General features: G+C 49.8%; 1 protein-coding gene across 1 annotated transcript; it reads right to left on the minus strand.

The window, feature by feature from the left end:
- Positions 1-47: 47 nt before the first annotated feature.
- Positions 48-10,602, minus strand: KIAA0895L (KIAA0895 like). The gene is made up of 7 exons (XM_033157288.1): positions 10,386-10,602; positions 6,545-7,194; positions 4,986-5,129; positions 4,366-4,498; positions 2,839-3,144; positions 2,261-2,358; positions 48-1,633 (listed from the first exon to the last, which is right to left on the minus strand). Exons 2-7 carry the CDS (start codon positions 7,121-7,123, stop codon positions 1,469-1,471), a joined length of 1,425 nt encoding a protein of 474 aa, XP_033013179.1. The 5' UTR covers positions 7,124-7,194; positions 10,386-10,602; the 3' UTR covers positions 48-1,468.
- Positions 10,603-14,281: the final 3,679 nt, after the last annotated feature.

A 14,281-nucleotide genomic window follows, 5' to 3' on the forward strand; every position in this document is an offset into this window, starting at 1 on the left:
GCAGTGCATGAAGAATTCTGCCAACCTCCCCAGTTAAGAACAACTAAAGCAGAGGAGAGTCTTTATTGAATGGAGCAAAATCCGTTTTACACCAAGGAGCCCAACAGTGGAAATGGCTTTGACAAACAGTGTAGAAGCACAGGTAACATCACCCCCCCAGTTGAGGTAGCATCGCAGGATGGAAGGGGTTGTTTTAATATGAATTTATATATCACTTAATGCCAGAAGAGACTGTTAAAGCAACAGCTTCAGTCTTGACCCCCAAGGTGGCCCGTGTGCACCTTTGCTCCCTCATATTCTCCCATTTTATTTGCTTGAGAAACGATACCAAGGTCCTTGGCTCCATTTATGAAGGACCTGCCACTGCTTATCAAACACTTCCTTTTCTAAACTAAAGCTACCTGCCTTCCCACACCTCCCTTCCTTGCCTCCCTCCTGCCTCAGGATGGCCACCAGTCTCCCTCTGCACCTCCCAAAATCCTTGGGCACAAACATGTTTGGTTGTCAAAAAGACAGCTGAAGCAACCCCAGAGCACCCATCACACTGCACATGCCAACTACAGACAACTGCTTACACTGAACAAAAACTTTTGTCAAAAGACTAGACGGAGCTACTTGCGTCTACTCATGGACCAGCAGGTCTTTCAGAGAAAGCAGCTTCCTGCATTCAAGGCTGTGGAGTCCTGCTGCATTTAAAGTAATTCAGGAGATGCCGCGTGCAGCTCATTGCTTGGCTTGTGAGCTCCCAAGGCATCCGCCTAGTTGGAAGCAAAAGATGCTGGCCAAGAGAAAGATATCTGTCTGGTGCAACAATACAAGTTTTGCTGAAAAGCTGCAGGCTGACTGAGATGGATATGAAACACACCTGAAGACATATTCTAACTTTGCGTAAACTGGTTCTGTATCTTAATTCTTGGCAGCCAAACCCTGGAAGACATGTCATTGCGGCGGTTGGTGACTTCTGCGCCTGCTCTTTCTCAGTCAAATGGTTGAATTGGTGAACCAAACACACTGGCTTGTGCAAACACAGGACAGTCAACCTCCCTTAGAATTCCCTTTTTTGTTTTAGCAGGGTCAAAAGTGATGACTGCCAGCCTGCTCCACAGAAGAGGGAACATGACATATTCCATGTATCTTGAGACATTTTGAAATTACTTTAAATGGCTCCAGATTGGTACACTCAACAGACCACCTGCAAAGGTTTCTCCTTGAATAGCTGGAAGACTGCCTCATTCCATTCTTCATTCACCTAATATTCAACCAGAGACTCCAATAAATAAAGAATAAATAGTAGGCTGTAAGCCAGTAAACTGTTTTCAGCAGAACCACAATCTGACACAACAACTTCTTTGAAGACCCCCAAAGGGCCTATTCATGATTACAGCACAGCCTGTCTTGGGTGACAGCAGCAAAGGCTGGAGGAGCCATAGCCCTCTCCCTCCCTCCCTCTTCCCCCTCAAAGGCCGGCTCATTCTGGCAGCAGCTGTTCCAGTTCTTCGTCATTGAGACAGTTGGTTGTGACAATGTGGTTGAGCTGCTGCATGTACCTCTCTAGATCCTGCATGAAGTGAGGGATTCGAGCCTTGTCCAGCACCCCATATTTCTGAAGATTACTCACATCTTCATAGGAGACCTGAAATATATATTATTATTTTTTTAAAAAGAGCAACTGAAAGTTAGCAACTCATTCAAATATGAGGTTTCAATCTTCTTGCTGGAAGCCACCCAGAGTGGCTGAGACAACCCAGTCAGATGGGTGGGGTACAAAAAACAACATCATCATAATCATCGCTGCAAGACCAGAGAGCTTTGTGTAACAGACCAAATTTACCTCACCTGAGAGCCAGTCTGGTAGAGACTCCTACTGAGGGCCAAACCAGATGCATTGTTGGAGATTCAAAATCAGAACCCCCTAGTGCCTCTTGGGTTAAAAACAGCCATTTTGAAACAGGACTGTTACAATGATGAAAGGGGAGAGGGGCAAGAACATACATTCTATGCCCTTTGGATAAAGATGAATTGGAGGGCCTCACTTGGATGGAAAAATGGGATTTCTTAGCCGAGGACTATTAGAGGACTGTGCTGTCCTCCCTCGCTTCTTGGTCTCTTCCTGCTCTATCCACCTGTCTCCAACTGGAGCAAACACCAGAAGCCAAGCCAAAGAAAGCCCTCTTGGTTATGAGATGGAGGAGGTGAAGGTACCTGCCCCCCACAATACACACACATGGGGGAGAGACCACAGAGCAGGCAGAACTGTTACCTTCCCCAGGGCAGCCAGCAGCTGGAAGTTGATGGTTTGTCGATGTCTCAGGATCCGGAGAATTCCATCCAGGTACACTTGATCTTTACTGAAACACCCTGAAAGAGAAAAACCACTGGCACTTTGGGTAGGGTTTTCCTTTTAAAGTGACGTCCAAATACTGGCAAGAAATTCAAATCCTGCCAAGATCAAGGGAACTTCCTGAGGGCTGGAAGGGTGGAGGTTTGCAGGAAGTCACCTTGTGCTTTTGGAGTTTTCTTTTTTTAGTGTTCTGCAAGGTGTCATAATCTAATTCTCAAGGGCACCATCAATCAGGAGAGCCCCCAGCACCAGCCCTGCTGCACATTGGTGCCCAAGAGCAGACCTGAACTTTGCAGGTCACCTACACACCACCCCCCAGCCAGCCAACTTCTTGTGATGGTGAAGGGTGGGAGGGTGGGGGACTGAGCAAGGGGTCCTAAATCGCAGAGGAATTTTAACAAATGCTGCTCAAGTGGCCAACCTCCAGAACCCTAAGGGCTGGGAACATTTGCATCTCTCCAATATTGAGCATCCTCACGCCATGCGAAGGCCCTTACCTGGCTCAGAAGTGTCTGTCTGGCCTCTCTTGGCCCGCACACAGTATTCCCAGCGCACTCCAGGGTCCTGCACGTAGCGCTCCAGGTCATGGAAGAGCTCGCAGAAGGACATGTGGCTGGCCCGGTAGACGGTGTAGTAGAGAAGTGCTGCCCTCCACAGGAAGGGCTGCTTGCGGAAGAGGACGCTGTGCAGGCTGGCCAGGCCTTCCTCAGTGGGATTTGCTGGCTTCAGGCCGTAGTGCTGGCGACCTTCTGAACTGTGCCACGGCTGGTGGGCATTGTTGACCCCGCGGATGTAGTGGGTGCCTAAGGCAGAGGAGAGGCATTTCCCCATCATTACTACTCATTCACAACTGGCTTGCCTCAGCTTTGCCCCCCAGCCCACTTCCCATCCCTTCACTGGGTCAATGAATCACAGTGCAAAAGAGGACTCGCGTCCTGGGTTTTAGGCTGCATGTAGGGAACTGGATCTACCAGGTGGGTGGGACCGCTCCCTGCCCATCACCTGATGTCTTTACGGCATCGGATAACAACTCAAAAAATCAGAAAGCCTTAAAAATTGGAAAAGTTGAAAACCATGAAATGAATCACTTTAAAATGTGTTATGTCAGGCTTCAGGGAATCGGCTTCCTCCCCCGTAGCCAAAAATGAGCAGATCAAACAAAATGAATTCTTACCAGTTAGTTTCTTTAATAAACACAGCGAAGGACAAAAGCAAGTGTCAACCCAGAATGGCGGTGCTCCTAATTAAGGCTTACACCCCTTCCGTCCCTATTAATCTACGTTACTCCTGTGTCTTGTAATCTGAGCTTGTGCCCCCTGAGCTTTCTGTTCTGAGACTTTCTGAGCTCTTCTCGACCTTGGGCTGGGCGGAGGAATGCTGTCCAGAGACTGTGGATCTGTTAACCCTCTCTCTTCCAGTGTTTCTTCTCCTAGCTGTTCCCCATACAGTGTTTCCCAGCTTCTGCCTTCTGAACTATGCCCCTCTGCAAACCACTGTTCCAAATCTATCTGTCTTCCTGCTCCTGGGAAGATTCGGGAGCAGGAGCAGGTGGAGGTGGTGGCTTCCACCATTCCTCCGTAGCACGGTCCCTGATAGTTCATTAAACTACATAAAGCCCAACTTATTATTAAGCAGCTTCTTTCAGTCTGATGAGGCTGAAATCTGTTCTGATATAGCCGTGGTATCATAATGGAACTTGTATTAGACATGAGCCTTCCCTTGATTTTCACAGCCAGACAGCATTTGACAACTAGGCCCCTGCCAGTCAGCACCCAGACCCTCCTGCTCTTCAGAGTTCTAGGTCTCTCTAGCACCAAACAGAATTATTAGCCCTCTCCCCAAACCAGCCAGAGTTCAGGGCTGGGTAGTCCAGCTGGTACATCCTTCCCTTGGAAGTAAAATTGATGTTCCAACTCCTGGCAGACAATTCTCCACTTTCCTCCCACCCCATGCTCTGTGCGCTTCCAGAGCACAGAGGGTTGGGGAATGTCCCAGAACTTTGCTCCTTCTTCGCGGATCCTGACCTATTTCATGGCGCAACATGCCCTCCAGCCAGTTCTGACGAGCCCCAGAAAGGTTGATGGCTAAAGTTGGGCGGCTGTTTTCCACCATCATCACTGCCTGAGACAGCAGGTCCTCGGTCAGCTGAACCACCACCTAGAAGAAGATTGGGGAGCAGGGCCTGTATTTTACACACTGAATTGAGCTGTTAGGGAGTTCCCATCACAGGGCCCAGGATGGAGAACAAGCTTTGAAACAGAAGAGGGAAACCACAGGCCATCCATCCATCCATCCATCCATGTGACAACCAAGACCATCCCAGCATTTATCCCCCAATATTCTGAGCCTGCTTAGGAAACCCAGCACATCTCTTAGGAGGTAGGTCAGGCAAGGAGCAGCGCAGAACTCCCATGCAGCTTCCCTTCCTGGCAGGACTCCAGTCAGTCCATGCAGTCTCCAGGGGAGAGTCCAGGGCTAGTCCCAGATGTGGCTTCCCACCCTCACCATCGCAGCTGGATGCAACCCCAAGCAATTATTGCCTGGGGCAGGAAGGATTTTGGGGTTTCCAAGGGCACTGCGCAAAAGGCTGTCAGGGTGCCTCCCTGGGATCATGCAGAAGGTCTTTGGGCAGCATTGGACTCACCTCTCCAGAGCAGCCTTCCTTCTGCATGTACTTCCTGACAATGGACCAGATCTGGCATTTGCTGAGCAACTTCCCTCCGTTGGATGCCTCAAAGTTCTCATAGGTGCTATATTTCTCCAGCACAGCATCAATGATTCCAATAGCCTGAAACACACACAGCAAGTGAGTTTCAACCCACAACTGTCTGCTTTTTCTATTTAAAATAACAACATTTAAAAAATGTTTTTTGGCTACCAGATACAAAGAAAAAACTCCCCACCCACACCTGAAGAGAGTACATCTGATATATTCAAGATTAACGCATAATATTAAAGGAGGTCCAACACAAGCTAGCTGAAGGTGTCCTTCAGATGCTGGCAACCTGTATTCATTCTACTTTTTAACTTCATAGGAATTAAAACTAAAGCAAGTTGAATAATATGTGTCTGTCCATTAGTTATTCCATTGTTCTTATAGCTTATTTTAAAAGGCACACTCTGTATGCATGTGTTTTGCCTTTTTCTCTATTATGTATTTCCCTGGACAACCAGAGACTATCTTGGATATTTATGACCTGTAGACCAAATAGACAAACTGAAGAGCATGAACGACTGGTGGTTGCCATCATGAGATCACCCCTTCCTCTGCCTCAGCTAGGGAGCCCTAAGCAGCCCAGCCATCAACACAGATAACTGAGGCCATGTTGCTCCACAGCAGGTAGACTTGGCTAACCAGAGGCAGCAAGCCTCTGTGGTTCCTCAAAGTCTGGAAACTGAAGGAGCTGGTCAAGTTTTATTCTAGCCTGGCAAATCTCTTTCAGCTCCCCTCCACAAAAGACGACTGTGGACAACTTCCCTCAGAGGACTGTTGTGAGAATTAACAAGAGGACTCAAAAGTTCTCACACCAGCACAGAAAGAAGTAGAAAGATTGCTCAGCTCAAAACAGGGTAACACCAGGTGTGATCAGAAGACCCAGTTCAAACTGCCACCATTCCCTTAGTCTCAGCCCTCCAGTCTGCAATAGGGAGGCAATGATCCTGACCCAGTGTGCACAGGTATGAGAGTCCAGTCACCCCTGCTGCTTGCCACTGGTCCTAGCAGCCGGGATGCTGAAAGAAGCATCTGATTTCCAAGTTTCAAACCTCACCCTCTTAGATCCCTGAGTCCTGGCATCCCACAGTAAAACACTGCCTGGATGTTGGGGGAGTGGGGCATGTGCTCATGTATGCCAGGATCAGAGCAGGCTCTCTCCCTCCAGTGGCATGACTCAGTTTCCTTGGACCCCCTTGCCAAACTAGAATCTAGAAAAGTAGGTGAGTCTCTAGATTCTGCAAAACATTTTGCCCCCCTGCTCCTTACAGGGTTATTGTGAGGATTACTAATGCATACAGTATAATGCCAGGATGGGTGCAGCTGCGCTCTTGCTGCTGAGAGCCAAAGCATCTTTCCTCCCTCTGGGAGGCAGAGACTTCCTGGCTCAGTCTCCTTGCGGCAGAGCAGAGGGAAAGGGTTGTGGAGGGAGGAGCAGCCATTTGGAAGAAAACGGCAAAGGTAGAGGGAGCAGGGGGAACTTTTCTTACCTGTGAAATAAACTGCCCAGAGGCCTCTTTGTATTTCTCCAACACGGCTTCAGGGACAGGCTCTGCGTATTCGAACTGGGGGTTGTAGGCGTAGCAGGCCCCAAAGAACTTCTCCCTCTCTTTGTCAACGTTCACCGGCCGCAGGGCCACCAACAGGCAGGGACTTTTTCTCTTGCCCCCAATGCACCTCTCCGCCTTGGCTTTGGGGAGGTGAGGCAGGGAGGCGGCACTGCGGATCTGCCCCCGTGCACGGTCCCTCCGGTTCACCGCGCAGATGCTCTCACTCCGGCGCATCCAGCTGCAGGGATTCTGGAAGGCAGGGCAGAGGCCCACGGGGGGTGGCACTTGGGGCTCTGGGTTCTGGAGGCACTTGGTCTTGGGGGGCGCCCGCTGGCCCGGGCTAGAGGAGTCTGAATCCAGAGAAAGGGAAGGAGAGAAGAAGGGAGGCACCCGCAACCCCTCATAGGGACGAGAGGCCTCCTTCTTCCCGCTTCTCCGCTGCTGCAGGCCAGCACCAAAGACATCAGGCTGCTGCTGTTCCTGCTGCTGAAAGGACTGCCGACCCGAGTCCAGCACCATATTGTTTGGGGGCAGCCCTCCAAGGGGGTGTCATCAGGCCAGCTCGGATGATTCTTTGCTCGGAGGAAGCCCTGGCAGCAAAGGAGGCAAAGGCTTTAGGCTAAGATTCCCTTCCCCACAAAAAATGGGTAGCTAAGTTTGATCAGAGTCATTAAAGCAAAAAGAGATTGAAGAGCTCCACAAGGACCTCTGCAAACTGAATGAATGGGCTGTAAAACAGCAAATGCAACTGCAAGTGAAAGCAAGTGTAAAGTGATGAAAGTTGGGGCAAAAAGGCTGTTAATGCCTTACCAGAAATGAGACCTTGGGGTCATAACAAATAGCTCAGTGAACATGTTGACCCAGTGTGCAACAGCTGTGAAAAACACGAATTTCATGCTAGGGATCATTAGGAAAGGAATTGAAAATAAAGCTGCTAATATTGTAATGCCGTTATACAAATCTATGTTGCAACTTCATATGGAAGAATGTGCCCAGTTCTGGCCTCCTCATTTCAAAAAGAATATTGTAGAATTTGAAAAGGGCATCCAAAATTATAATGGAATGGAGCGACTCCGCTACAAGGAAAGTTTGCCACATATGGGGCTTTTCAGTTTAGAGAAAAGGTGAAAAAGAAGCGACACGGTCAAAGTTTCTAGAATGAGGCAAGGCGTGGAGAGTGGACAGAGAAAAGCTTTCCTCCTTCTCTCATAAGACTAGACCCCACGGGCTTCCAATGAAGCTGAATGTTGGAAGATTCTGGGCAGCCAGAAGAAAGGACTTCTTCAGGCAGGACACGGCTAAATGATGGAACTCACTCCCACAGCAACGGCAACCAACTTCAATGGTTTTTTTAAAAAAGGATTGGACAGATTCATGGAGGAGAAGGCTGCCAACAGCTGCCAGCCACAATGGCTCTGCCCTGCCTCCATGGACAGACTCAGTAATGCCTCTGAATACTGCAAAAGGGGGAGAGTGCTGATAATGTGCTCAGGTCCTGCTTGTGGGCTTCTTCCCTTTGGGGCATCTGGTTGGCCACTGTAAAGACAGGATGCCAGACTAGAATGTCTACCATCAACCTGAGCCAGCAAGTCTGCTCTCACGTACTTCACGAGCTGCAGGGCGGAAGGGGGGGGGGGGTGCTGCTGCTGACAACAGCAACATCTCTCCTTTTGCCTGTTCTCCTCGCAAAAGGCAGCTCTGGATGGTGACCCAGTAAGCAACCCCCCCAGGCTTCCCATTATCTGAAAACATGAAGAGGGACCACAGATCCTTTCTAAAGTCTGATGTGCAGAGCTTGGCTGCCATTACTCAGTGAGGAGGAGCAGGAGGAGATTCTCAGTGTGTGTTCAGTCACCCTTGTAGTGACTGCATGTTCTATGGCCAGGTTATTGGCACTAAATATGGGCTCTAAGTTTCTGCTTTGGCTTTGGGCTTCCTCCCCCTAAGCTCTACTCAGAGTAGAACTAACACTGGTTACAACCCTTAGCTGTCAGGATCCACCAGTACTTCCGATCTGAAGATGCTTCTAGGGTCCTTCTGAAAGGCAACTGTGTGCTCTGCCCCTGAGCCTGCCGCCACCCACACTGAGGCCACCCATCTGCCAAACTGAGTCAGGCACTCAGCATGTTTGGCCACGGTGGAGGGAAAGAGGAAGGATTTCTGCATGCAACAGGGAACTGATTTGAGGGATCCCCATCACAACAAGCAAAAATGGATCTCTGTGCCCTGATTCCCACGAGTACCTGGCTAGCCAGAGGGACCTTTAAAGGGCTGGCCGACAAGGGATGAGGTCAAAGGGCAGAATGGGCAGGTCTAGTAGCCACTATTCAACAGGACAGCTAAGGATGGAGCCTCCATGTCCATCAGCAATATACCTCAGATCTTAAGGGCTAGCTGCTCCCGAGCTTCCCAAAGGCAGACTTGGCTGGCTGGCTGGCTGGCTGCTCTGGGAGACAGAATACTGGCTTGGGCAGGCCTTGGCCTGATCCAGAGAGGAGTTTCTTATGTCATCATAATGGACAGGTGGCAAGCAGGGAAAGCAGGGGCAGGAGGACTAGTGGAAACCCCAGCACAGCACAGCAAGCTCACACCACTTGCACCATCTGTGCAATTCCACAACTGAAGGCAGAGTCTACCTTCAAGCAATATATTTCAAGTGGACTCTCAATAAATCATTACTGAAGGGACCAGGGAGGAGATGCTGATTCAGCTCCTTGCCAAGGGCACAAGGAGTCTAGGAATGCCTATGTATGTAGGAAGCATCCCTGGAGCAAGGAAAGGGAAGCTGCCTCATCCAGGGACAAGGCAGGCTGAGCCCCTTCAGCTCTGCAAATGGCCTGGGGACCGCAGGAATTGCAGGGGCTCAACAGGTGCAGGTTTGCTCAGCATGACCCAAGGGTGGCTCTTGCCAAACCTGCTCCCCTTATTTATGGCAGATCAAATAAGCAAGCTGATCTTGCATGTCCTCACATCTCAACAGGAATCCAGGGCTCCTCTTTGCCAAGTGGGGGAAGCAGGTGATTGGAGGGTGCCCCAAAAGAAGCACCTTGGGCTGGGACAGCTGCTGGGGTATCTCCAAGGAGACAGGCAGGCGATCAGGACTTAGTCTATGATTTGGGGGAGGCCAGGCCTTATTTTCTGTGCGGAGTGGGAAAGAGCATGTAAACCATGGGTCCTTGAAGCCACTGTTAGTGAGGTTTCCATGCCTGAGGGACCCCTGAAAGCACCGTCAGCCTCCCGTTCAACCAGGCAGGACCACGAGATTTCACGCTCTCTCCCATCACACAATAGATGCTGGAGGTTGGGTTTCCCACACATTCTCCGCAGCTGGATAGCAGCACCTGCCGGAAGACGCCAAGCAGAAACAAAAGCCCTGCGAGACCCCGGAGCTGAAGCTGCTTTTGGGCAATGGAGATCCTCAAGATCAGGATTTCAGCAAGGCCCCGAGAGTCAGACGGGGGGTCCGGGGGGAGAGAAACCGGGTTCAGACGCCTTGCTCAGCAATAGGCACGTGGGTCGATAGGTGGACATGGGCCAGCTGCTCTGTCTGCGCCCGACCTCCTCGCAAGGCTGTTGTAAGGATCATCGGAGGGTTCGTCCCTCTGAGGCTCCCCGGGACTTCTTTGCAGGGGATCCCTTTGTGGGCCCGCAGCTATCCAAGGAAAGCGAGCCCCTGAACCGCCTTTTGTTCTTGGGAATCCCTTATCCCGCCCCGCCGCCAGAAATCCCGCCCGCCGGGGGTTCCCCTCCTCCACCCCACCGCAGCAGCCCCGGTACCTACCCGGCTGCGCTCCCTCCTCCTCCTCGACCCTCGCTTGGTCGGTGCGGCGGAGGAAGCGTGGGAGGGTCTGCGGGGCGGGCGGCGACGGGGGTGGGGAGAGACAGACCGACAGACAAGGGCTTCGAGCATGCTCAGTGGCGCAGCGGAGGGAGGCGCGCCCGCGCAGCCAGACCCCTCCCCGGGCAGGCGGGCTCCAGCGACCCCCGAACACAAGCGGCGGCTCCGCGGCGGCTCCCGCTCCGGAGCAGGATGAGTCCGCCGCCCTTCGGAAGCCGAACCGGGCTGGGGCTGCAGGCGCTGCCCTCTCCCTTCCCCTCGAGGCGGCGGGAAGCCCTTGGAGGGCCGCCCAGGGCAGCGCTTAGGGTAAAGCCTTGGGCGTGTCGCAAGGGGCGGGTAAGCGCGCTCTGCCCCCTCCCCAGGGACCCGAAAGGAGGGCCGCCTCTCCACCCCCCCCCCCACTGCGCGCATCACCTGAAGGCATCGGTGCGCCTTTGTCTCCCAGCAGGCTGCTGGCCCGTGGGGGTGGGGTGGAGTGGGGGTGGGTGTCCCGGGTCCCCGTCCCTCTTCCTTCCACTCCAACGCCTCGTTTCGCTTCTCCTTTACTTTTTGGGAGCGTTTCATGGCTGGGTATTTTTTAAAAATAAATAAATTGTGTTCTTCAGGGGTGATGCGCCAACTTTAAACATTTTAAATGAATAGATAAATAGGCCGTTTAATCCACTGACCCACTGAAACCAGGCCCTTAATCAACTCGGCTTTCTTCAAGCGGGTGCGGAGGGCACAAAGGCTTTCTTCTTCTGTCTGCCTGGGACAGGGCAGGTAATGGTCCAAATCTCTTCTGCATTGCCTCAGTGCGCCTGCGCTCTCTGGTGCCTTGCTTGCCAAGGCTGGAAGGGTCGGCTGGCGGGGATTAGACCCAGGCGCTGCTCAGCGGCTCCCAGCTGATCTGCGGGAGGGGGGCGGCAGCGTTAAGCTGCAGCAATAAATAGCAACAACAAGCTGCTTTCACTTCTGCCATTGCAGGTCATCCCACCATTTAATTTTAAACTGTCATGGTTTTTGACCAGGTTTTGCCTTAAAGCACAGCCATAAGCTGTTTTTTTATGTCTGCGTTGAAGTGCAATTTCAACAGCAAATCTAAACACAGAAAGAAGCAATTCCCTCACACCCTTTCAGAATTAAGTCCCTGCAAAGGCCTGACCCCAGGTGCAAAGCAGGGGCTGCCCCAGCTGACTGGGAATTTAACATATCACAAATGTTTGGCAGTGTGTTCTCTTAAAAATTAGCTTTTAAAGCTAATTTTAACAAACTTTTTGCCATTTTATTATGTATTTTTGTGTTTTTGTATTGTACACTGTCCTGAGATCCTCAGAGGAAGGATGGCATAGAAATTCAATAAATAAATAATATGGGTAAAACAACAGACTTGCCTGTAGGGCCAGCTCCCAAAGCGTTTGCTACCAGAGGCCAAGCTCAATATGTCCCCCCCCCCAAGTTCCATGTATAGGAGCTGAGTGGACTGGGGCTGACTATGGAAAAGGCTACGCTCCCTCTTCCACCCCACCTGAGGAGGGGTAGAGAAGGCTGTGTGGCCTGCAGGCAGCAGCTCAGATCTCTGGCAGAAAGGCACAGTTGGGGGGCTTGGGAGTGAGGCTGGTATGCTGCTACTGTTCCATCAGCCTCCTTCTCACAAGCAGTACTGGTAGGTGAAGTGGCCAAGTTGGGCTTAGGCAGGTGGCAGCTAATGTGAAGGAATGCTCCTCAATATGCAAGGCCCTGCCAGGGAGGAACTAAGATAGACTGAAATCAAGATACACTACGTACACAGCATTCTCCTGATCCACCAAGCTTGTAACGCCATTGAAAAAAGAAACAAGATTTGTCTGGCATGACTTGTCTTTGAGAAACCCATGCTGGTTCTTAGTAATCACAGCATCCTTTTCTAAGTGCTCACAGACGGACTGGGGTGGTGCTGCCCCACTCTTGGGATAAGGAAGGTTTGGGAGGGTGGGATGGGGTGGCCCCTTCTCTTGCAGAAAGGGTGGGGCCGTGGGGGCTGCCCCCTATCGTGAGTTGGAGGGAGTGGGAGCAGGCTGCACTCTTCTCTTGGTTTGAGGAAGGTTTGGGGGCTGCCCTTTCTATTGGGGTGATATGCTCCTTCTCTTGGGGGGTACTCCTGGTGGAAGCTGCCCTCTTCTCCCTTGGGGGGCTTTGGTGTTAGCTGCCACCTTTCCTTGTGGGGGGGGGGGACCTGGGAAGGAGAGGGTGTTGGGAGGAGCTGCTTGCCCTCAGGATCTTCCAGGCACCCCGTCGGCTGAAAGGGAGAGAAAAAGAGAGGGACACTTCATTCATTCATTAAATTATTTTTATACTGCGTTGTCACACACACACACACACACACACACACATTCATTGAAACTGTTTACAGCAATCCAAGCCATAGAATGATTAAGGCAGGCATCCATTAACCCTGTGTCATGAATATAACACATGTGGGTAAGTGCATGTTTACAAGGATACAGAAGCACAAACAGTCCCATATAACGAAAGAAAGTGCTACTGATAAAATGCCAGTTGTCCTTTAAATTTTAAATCCCCGTAGGAAACAGCAGCCTCTATAGGAAAAACTGTGTAAGTAGCAGGCTCTGCTCTGCAGAACAGCTTGCCAACATCTCCTCCATCAAACAGCAGGGGGGGGGGGGAAGAAGAGACATGCACCTTGTGGAAGTTAGTATTGTTAAATGTATTTATTAAAGGTGTATACTGCCCTTAATCCACAAATCTCATGGCGCTGACTACATAAAAATGCAACATAAAAGCACAAAATACATGACAAGAACAGGAACAAAATATAAACCAATAACCCATCCCAATAACCAATAACCTTCCACATAATTAATAGTTATTAATAATAATGTTATTAATTAAGGCCTATAAACACTCTCTTAGGAATGACAAACACTGTAAAATGTTTGAATAAAATGGTTTGATTGTAAATGAAAGCCAGAACAAGGATCCCAGGGACATACACAAAGTAGTCCTGAGTGGCTGTGGTGGTCAGATCTGGGGCAGCCACAATCCCCTGAGTGTGACAGCACATGCTTGACCTTTCCAGCAAACTGTCAATGGGCAATACTAGACATAACAAAAGGACTATGTGAACAGACACTAATTGTAATAGCAAAGTGATATACTAATGTTGGCCCCAGAGGTGAAAGAGACACTTTGACAGGTCAAGGGGCTCAAATTTCCTTTTTGTGATATAATATGACCTTTGGGGACTGGATTTCTTTGGGAAATAGAACTTTTCCCCCCAAATATTTTTTTATTAATTTTCCAAATTTTTAACAAATCAGTACCTAATTACATCAAATTTAATACAATTTTTCCATTAAGTTGACCTCCCTCTCTCCATCATCAATGTGCTCCTATCAATATCTCCTATTTACTATCCTATCCTATTTACTATCCTATCCTATCAATATCTCCTATTTACTGCTTTAATATTACATTATTTATTTTCAATTCACATTCCATTTCTTATGGAATCTAATCTTAAATCCAAAATTATTTTTAATTTACATTTGTGTCCTCCCTTACCCCATCTCCCTCAACTGTCTATTTGTCAATTCCCTAAAAAACCCCAAAACAGAATGAAAACAAAACAAAACAAATGAGGTTACTCTGCCCCTTGCCATTCCATCTTAAATCATTACATGTGGTCTCTGTATTATTTCTTTCTTTTCATCTTGCTTGTGTGTAAATCTAGATGCATCGTTTCCATCATGTTTCTCCTTTCACCAAGTCCATTTCTTCTCCAGAACTGTGTTGTTGTAGAAATCCATATTTTTACCACAGCATTTGCACTTCACCATCCATTATTTCCAAGGACAGCC

Source organism: Lacerta agilis, chromosome 8 (genome assembly GCF_009819535.1).
Source record: "Lacerta agilis isolate rLacAgi1 chromosome 8, rLacAgi1.pri, whole genome shotgun sequence".
In the NCBI taxonomy this organism is placed as follows: domain Eukaryota; kingdom Metazoa; phylum Chordata; class Lepidosauria; order Squamata; family Lacertidae; genus Lacerta; species Lacerta agilis.